Source organism: Neomonachus schauinslandi, chromosome 5, assembly GCF_002201575.2.
Source record: "Neomonachus schauinslandi chromosome 5, ASM220157v2, whole genome shotgun sequence".
NCBI lineage: Eukaryota > Metazoa > Chordata > Mammalia > Carnivora > Phocidae > Neomonachus > Neomonachus schauinslandi.
In genome coordinates, this window is record NC_058407.1 from 74509939 (window position 1) to 74518802 (window position 8864).

The window sequence follows — 8864 nt, forward strand, 5'->3', positions numbered from 1 at the left end:
TTTCTTGTTATACATGTTTCGTAAATATTTTTGGTATACATAATCTTGGCAGATGTGTTTTAGATAATCATATTCCTGTTGAGTTATTTAGGCTTTTTATAGTTTTTTACTTATAAGAGCCTCTGCATAAAGCTTTTTCTGTTTTTAAAAGTAATGTCTTTAGGATGAATTTCCAGAAGTGGAATTACTGAATCAAAGAAGGTGAAAATTTTTTAAATTCTTCACACTTCTGTCAGATTGTCATTGTCATTTCTTTCAAAAGATTTCCAATGTACTGAGCACAGAATATCATCTTTTTCAGGGCACCTGGGTGGCTAAGTTGGTTGAGCATCCAACTCTTTTTTTTTTAAAGATTTTATTTATTCATTTGAGACACACAGAGAGAGAGAGCATGAGCAGGGGAAGAGGCAGAGGCAGAGGGAAAAGCAGGCTCCCCGCTGAGCCAGGAGCCTGATGTGGGGCTCGATCCCGGGACCCTGGGATCATGACCTAAGCCGAAGGCAGACGCTTAACCATCTGAGCCACCCAGGTGCCCCAGAGCATCCAACTCTTGATTTCAGCTCAGGTCATTCTCTCAGGGTCATGGGATCGGCTCAGCATGAGAGTCTGCTGGAGATTCTCCCTCTCCCTCTGCCCCTCTCCCCACTCACAGGCATGTGTACCCACATGCACTCTCTCCCTATCAAATAAATCTTTTTTAAAAAAAGAATATCATCTTTTTAAAAATCTTTTTTAAATTTGAGTATCAGAGATTATATCTTTCCATATGTTCATTAACCAGTTGTGTTTCTTTTTAAAATATTCTTTACCAGGGCGCCTGAGTGGCTCAGTCAGTTAAGCGTCTGCCTTTGGCTCAGGTCATGATCCCGGGGTCCCGGGATCGAGCCCTGCATTGGGTTCCCTGCTCAGTGGGAAGCCTGCTTCTCCCTGTCCCACTCCCCCTGCTTGTGTTCCCTCTCTCTCTGTCTCTCTCTGTCAAATAAATAAATAAATAAATAAAATCTTTAAAAAAAAATGTTCTTTACCCAAAATGTATTGGGATCTTGAGATTAAGGGACAGTCCTTCTAATCAAGTGTTGATTTTTTTCATTTTATAGCCAAAGAAACTCTACCGGATTTGGTTTCCATAATTCCTGACACAGTCCCGAGTACTGATCTTCTTATTGAGACTACAGCCTCTGCCTGCTACACTCTGAACAATATGATCCAAAATAGTTACCAGAATGCACGGGATCTTCTAAACACTGGAGGCCTGCAGAAAATCATGACCATCAGCTCAGGCGATGTGTAAGTCCTATAGTATCTGCCTGTTGGCTGTCTCCTCATTCCTCACCACCACTCCCATATGTAAATTTCAACACACATTGAGTACCATGGGTATTATGCCCAAAAAACGAGATTGTAAAGTTGGGCCAGATCTTCTGGTTCAATCCTTGATAATCAAGCAAGTGAAAAACTGAATTCTCCAAGCCAAATCGTTGCCCATTCACTTCTAAAATATCCAGATAGTCAAACTCAATAGTTTCCCTGGGTAGTACACTCCAGCCTTTTATCACCCTAATGAATTAATTTATTTCCCAGAGCCACAGCTGTGATTTAAAACCAGCAAAACGTAGGCAAAGTGGGAGTCCTAGGGACAGGGACTGCCCCTTTCCTCACTTAGATCTGGAGTCAGTGTCGCCCCAGGTGGCTTAGAAGAAGCAGGGATAATACAAGAAGTAGGAGGCAACATAATCAGAAATTCTTGCTTTCTTGGTTTTCTCTATCACATCTCTTCCATCTCTTATTCCCTTTTGAGAATAGAAGGCCTAATGTATAGAAGTCATTCTACATCCCTATTTCTGTGTCTTTAATTTTTCCCCACTTAAAAAAAAAAGTGATAAAGAGAATGAAAAACCTTGTGTAACGAAATTATTACTATTAGTTAATTTAGAGGCATGGAATCCAAAGAGGGCATCTTTTTCTCTTTATACAATTCTGAATTGTTTGACTTGTTAAATACAAGTTACTTTTGTAAACAACTAAGAAAGAGATGAAATGTTATACCCCAATTCTAATCAGTTGTAAAGCAAACGGACTTTACCCCTGGTAGACAGATGTGTGCCTGGCCCCACGGGAAAGCACAGCGGTCTGTGGTGTCCTGGAGTAAACACACATCTCTTTCCCCACAGCCCCATTCAGGCAGGCCCTTGTGCTCTGCAGCCCCACTCTGGCAGACCTCATGGGGAAGGAAGACCATATTCAGAGTCAGGATTAAAAGGACAAACTTTTTGTTTTGTTTTTTATTTAAATTCAATTTAATTAACATATAATGTATTATTAGTTTCAGGGGTAGAATTTAGTGATTCATCAGTTGCATACAACACCCAGGGCTCATTACTTCAGTGCCCTCCTTAATGCCCATCACCCAGTTACCTCATCCCCCCCACTCACCTTGTTTTAGGACAAATTTGAAAGCAAAACATCAAAAACTAAGTATAGTGTCGGGGCACGTGGCTGGCTCAGTGGGTGGAACATGTGACTTTTGATCTCAGGGTTGTGAGTTTGAACCCCACGTTGGGTGTAGAGATTACTTAAAAAATAAAGAAGAGGGGCGCCTGGGTGGCTCAGTTGGTTAAGAGTCTGCCTTCGGCTCAGGTCATGATCCCAGGGTCCTGGGTTCCAGCCCCATGTCAGCCTCCCTGCTCCACGGGGAGTCTCCTTCTCCCTCTGCCCCTCCTCCGCTCTCTCTCACGCTCTCTCAAATAAATAAATAAAATCTTTTTAAAAAATTGAAGGAAAAAACTAAATACAGTGTCCAATTCTGTAGTGACTTGGATTTATAACAGGAGTGCATTTTCCATTCACTTTATACAAAAACAAAGAAATTTGGAAGCTATTTTAACAAATATTTCAACAAGAATTTATTATATTACCTTGAAAATATTACTCTTACACTCGTAGAGTCACTAAGTCTAGGAGGTAGATATATTTTTCAGTCATGCTTTCCTGAATTTGTATTCTACATATATGCGTTATAGATGTACAAATACATTTCTATAGTGTATATATATATTTAATTTTATTTATTAATGTAATATAAAATAAATGTAAATAGTGTATATAAATATACAAATTGTATTCTATAAATCAAGGATCTATGAAATCTAAGGATATATTCCTTATAAATACCAGGAATATGCTCTATAAACTATTTGTTGGCCTGCGCTAGTGGTTTTGTTTATTTATTTATTTATTTATTTTTAAAGATTTTATTTATTTGACAGAGACAAAGCGAGAGAAGGAACACAAGCAGGGGGAGTGGGAGAGGGAGAAGCAGGCTTCCCGCTGAGCAGGGAGCCCGATGCGGGGCTCGATCCCAGGACCCTGGGATCATGACCTGAGCCGAAGGCAGATGCTTAACGACTGAGCCACCCAGGTGCCCTGTGCTAGTGGTTTTAAAAGATTTTTTTTTAATAATTTTTTTTTTTTAAACCCATTGTGGCCCCTGGCCTTCAAGGCTCACCATCTAATTCTCTTGTCATGGTGAGTGGCCTGACTTAGTGGATGGCCACCGAGCAGCAGCAGTTAAAGAAGATTTACGGAACATCCAAAGACAGCATCCAGAAGCCTGACACGTTCTCACTGATCTCGGAATGCCTTTTTCCTCTTTTCAGCTATGCCTCCAACAAAGCAAGTAAAGCTGCTTCTGTTCTCCTCTATTCTCTGTGGACACACACGGAGCTCCATAATGCCTACAAGAAGGTAAGAACACTAAAAGGGTATGGGTTGCAGTTAACAGCCAGATCGTAATGTCCCACTTGTCTGCCCCTGGCGAGACATCACTCAAAGCTCCATTTTCTCGTGTGAAAATGTTGTTACCTTTCACATTTCTGTTTGCTTACTCCAAAGGCTCAGTTTAAGAAGACAGATTTTGTCAACAGCCGGACTGCCAAAGCCTACCACTCCCTTAAAGACTGAGGAAAATGAAAAATCGTGCTCTCAGAAATCTCAACTTCACCATTCTCAGCCACAAAAAAGCCCCAAAGGAAAACACTTATTTTTCTACTTCCCCGCCCAAGAAACCTCAAAAAAGCATGCCCTGTTTCTTAGCCTTTTCTATTTCCAAGGTCCCCAGAATCCAGAAAACAAATAAGCAGAATATAATTTTATTAGTCTTCTAAAAAACTTCTGCAAGTTTGCTACCAGTAGATACTGGCAACAGGCTCACTTTTACGCTCCACAGATTGCGGTCCTTGTGATCCGGGCTTATGGTGCAGGGCGTTCCGGAACCAAAATGTGAATTCATGTGGAATGAACATTAACAATAACTAAGGAAGAAGGTGGTTGTATTACTAGGATTTTAAAACTTTTATTTACGTTTATATTCCTTTTCTGGTTTCCATGTTTTGTCACTCATATGCACATTGCTTCGCCTTTGAGCCATGATTGTATTGTTCTGCAGTGTTGAAACAGAATGGAAACGACAAGAAATATTTGCAGAGTTATCCAGGAGAAAATTTAATGGCAAAATTATATGTTTGTTTACTTTGTGCTTGTTTCTATCCTCTTGAATTTTTTTTTTCCGATTTGAAATGAACTTAAGAAACTTAGATCACAGAGCATGCGTGACTCTAAGAAAATGAAATTGAAATGAAGCGATCACAGCAAATTTAAAAATTTTTTCACAGACAAAGGCGACTATGGTTATGAAATTCAATGTTCCCTCTAACACTGGGTAAACATGAGTCTTGCTCAAGGAAATACCTACCCTGTGACAATACCATGAAGTGCAAATCTCTTCTGAATAGTAGGATTCAATGTGATCTGTTGCCTGGACTTTTTCAGCAACTTCTGTGGGCTGTTAGAAAAATGGACTCTACGCTCCTCAGCTACAAAAGGAACCAGAACCTCTCAAACCGTTGTGTGAGCCCAGGGCACTGAAAATATAGCTCATTTTAATGAATTACATATCAATCAGCCGAACTTTGCCCAACATTTAAAAAATAGCACAGAGCCTCTCAATCTCATGTGATCTTCCTCAAGTCATTATTTTAAGTCAAGGAAATTCTAGAGCAAAAAAAAATGAAGACATTACGTTGAGGAAAAATATGTCAAGGCCACCCAGAAATTATATGAGAAATACTAATATTGAAAAGTTGACATCATCTGCTGAAGCTAATCTATATCAAGTGTTCTTTTAACTGAGCTGTGATTAATACCATTTACATAAAATTAGTCTTCTCAACTACAATTCTGTTATATTTTGCTTTTTTAAAAAAAAATCTGACAATGTTTGCTATAAGAAAATAAGAAGGAAAAAATCCGTCAGCTCCTTTTCGCCAGAAAAGTGTAATAGAAAAATAAATTCCCATTTTCAATTTGAATGTGTACTTAAGTCTTTATTATATTTAGAAGATAAAATTCTTTGAGTTTTAAGAGCTTGTTGGAGAAGACTTAGATTACTAACCTAGTTCAAAATGAAATTAGTTAGATACCAATTTTTAAATACTGAAGAGAAATCATCTCTTTTTCTAGAGTTTTGATGAATAACATTTGGAACATTTTTATTCCTCCAGGTAACTGATGGATGTTCAAGAAGCTTCTGTGTTTTTTAAGGCATTTCTTAAACACAAAAAGAGGGCAAAATAATGTTGCCTGCATTGGTATCTGTGTATATCTGATTTATTTGTGTTTCATGGTATATGTGATATGATTAAATTTCGGTTGCTAAGGGTTTAATAAATGTTTCTATTTCTTCCCTACTTAAAGCCCTAAATTCTTTACCAAGAAACACTTCCTGTAAGAAAACTGGAATTAGCTAATGACTAAAGCATATAACCATGGAGAGACATACAAATGTGGTAGATTTTAGTGAATTGAGTTGGTCTGTGACCCTGATAAGATAGTGTTTGATCCCCATGTCCTGCTTTGTTCACTCTGCTTACCAAAAACCTCACTATTTTACTATCTGTGGAGACCTCTGAGGGAGGAGGTCCTTGTGTGTTGAATATCAGTTTTTGATCACAGGTCCACACAAAAAGCCCTTTTTTAAAAAAATATGTGTCCCAACCTTGCCCATTGTCATCAGGGCAATTGACAAGCTGAGCGTGGCCTTTTTGTGTATTTGAGCTAAGAGCTCCAAAGGGCTGCTTCCTTGTCAAGAATTCTTAATGGTGTTGTGGCATATGGGAGGGCGCTGCCCTGGCTTTCTGTCACTGGAAACATTTGTTTATACGTGATGGAAATAACCAAAGGGTTATCTGGCAGGATAGGGGATTAACATGTCAAATGGGAAAATAAGCAGCATGAGTAGATAAACCACTTTAAAATGACTTTAATCACCCTCTGAAGAAGCAATTTCTTAGAATAAAAAAAGGAAATAGGAAATAAATATATTTAAATATATCTTTATATACATATAATTTATTTGTACTATAGTTATAAATGAAATTTCCTCTAAAATGTGTCATGAACTTATGCTTTGGAATGAGGACTACTTCAGTATGTTTGTACTTTCAACAAAATTGCAGAAGCCTCGAATCACGGGATGTGAGGATTAGGGGGGAATTTAGAGGACATCTGGTCAAGTCCTCCTTAAAGTATTGTCTTGCATCAGAAAAGACGCAGTTCTTATCAAAGGAACAGAGGAGAAAATTTGCAGTCATTCTTTCAGCTGATGCTCAGCGTAACCCTGTAATTCGCTCATTTTAAGAGTCAGTAACTGTTACACTAAAGTATTTGTTGTGGAAGAGAAAATAAAAAAGGAAACAAACTTTTCAAAATAAAATCCTGCTTTAGATTTAATGTTTTAGTTTATAGTGGTACTGACAGTTTCATCTCTTAGGAAATAAACTTTGACCTTTTAAGGACCGTAAAAGAAAGGAAAACTCTCTTTTTATGACATATTCAGGAAAGAGAGATCAAAATGCTGTATGGTGGTAAAAGAGCTGTTTAAAGTATGAGTGGAAGGAAAAGCATTCTGAAGCCATAGTCTGGGAGACACACGTAAAGAATCCAGCAATAGTTAGCCTGGAAGAAAGGTGCCGTGTTACCTGTCTTTAAATATCTGAAGGACCTTTGTATAAAAGATGACAGTCTTATTCTGAGTAGAAGACAGACCAGTACCAATAGGTAGAGACTTGTGAGACTAGCTTTGACTGAACAATAGTGAACATATATTGAGCACTCCTCACAGTCTCCTCATGAAGGATATACTTTTTCCTCTTTTCATATATGGTTGGTTCAGTTAAATGCCCTAACCCCTTCCCCCCAGTTACCCATTTTACACACACACACACACACCCATCCCTTAGAAGGCCAGGTAAAAACGGGGAAAACAAATATGGCCCAGTCAACTGATTCTGAATGTCTGTACCTCAGGAAACAAGTCTTTTGGGAGGTATTTATAAGTGTTATATGAAAAGAAATATCCCCAAATCAAATAAGTTTGAGAAGGGCTGAGTTATACAAAGACTGATTGCAAGACTTCTCAGAGTCCCTAACATGCAATGTGCATTGTGAAATCTCCCAAGAATGGGAGATTTTTGTTTGAATCAATACACCCTTTTCTCTTCGATGGCTCTTGAAACTATGCTTCTGTTGTAGGCAACTGTGATCTGGGCCAGAGGCAGGAGGACAAGAGGCATTTATCTGCTCGGCAGGCTAGTCCAGCTCATCTCCGGAGGCCTGGACTACTCAGAAACCATACCTGGGCTTAGCCATGATTAGGGAAATCTGAAAATCAATGATTTCAATAGATTAAGGACTAGTTCCTGAATATTTTGTTTCCTTCCCACCTGGAGTGTGCTCATCTACAGGCAGGAAGGCAACTCAGAAGGCGGTTATTAGCCCAGAGGAGCAGGTTGAGGCAACAACAGACATTCCTACATCCAGCTGATCATAATTGTCATAAATCTCACATCAACCTTGTCATAAATCTCACAGCAAGAAGCAGTTATATCTCTCACAGGCCGAAATTTCACTGTAAGCTACTAACAAACAATCCATCTGGCAAGGAATAAAAAACAAGTTCAAACTTGCAGATTTTCCTACAACTGTAGTATGATGTTCTTCCCAGTAACAAGTAATCCTTTGGGAGTTTTGTTTTAGAAAAAAGGGAGTTCCACTTTTAATTATCTTTCAACGTGCATGTATTGAACATTTATTCCTGGAGCTGAGGACCAGTGAGATGCACCTTTATGAGAAAGTGCTCACAGGTCTGAGCAAAACGGACATTTCTGTGATGGACACTTGTACAGTTTACAGTATCCTTTGCGTTATCTGGGAAATGAAAAGTCATTTCCTGGGAAATGAACGTCATCATCCTATAGGGTGAGAGTTGGGTAACTCTAGACCCATACAGACCTTCTGGAATAGGTCTCTCCTAAAACAAGAAATGGTTAGCCTGAGAGGCAGAGGATTATTAAGAAGATACCTGCATGTTTAGCCAGAAGGAGTTGTTATCCTTATATCCTTCAATAGAGTGTGTGAAAATTTTAGTATTTAGAAAAAATTGACAAAATTCTTTTTCTCAAATTTGTTTTGCCTCTTGCTCTAATTGGAGGTTTTTGCAGTTCCTAATTTAAAGAATAGAAGTAACCTATTTTTGTAGTATTGCCTGAACAGCTTTTTATAATTATGTGTGAACATATAAAGTAGCACATTCCCACTTCTGGTGGCTCATACCTGAAGTGACCCATTTCCTCATCCCATGGTTCTCTTTCTCCTGCTTTAGTTTATCACTTAAGATGCTTCATTTGCATTTGAGTAACAAAAAAGTTCAACTCAAGTGGCTTAAACAATAAATGTATTTATTTTGTGTAACAGGAAGACCAGGTTTAGGCTCAGGCTTGGTTATTCCAGCAGCTCATTGAAGTCATCAA

General features: G+C 38.6%; 1 protein-coding gene across 1 annotated transcript in view; it reads left to right on the forward strand.

Annotated features, from left to right (window-relative positions):
* The window catches only part of PKP2 (plakophilin 2), a 92237-nt gene extending 88190 nt beyond the window's left edge, over nucleotides 1-4047 (forward strand). Inside the window, exons 11-13 of the mRNA XM_044914888.1 lie at nucleotides 1098-1287; nucleotides 3657-3744; nucleotides 3892-4047. Of these exons, the coding sequence (XP_044770823.1) occupies nucleotides 1098-1287; nucleotides 3657-3744; nucleotides 3892-3960 (347 nt within the window). The 3' untranslated portion in view covers nucleotides 3961-4047. The remainder of the gene's footprint in view (nucleotides 1-1097; nucleotides 1288-3656; nucleotides 3745-3891) is intronic.
* The last annotated feature ends 4817 nt before the right edge of the window (nucleotides 4048-8864 follow it).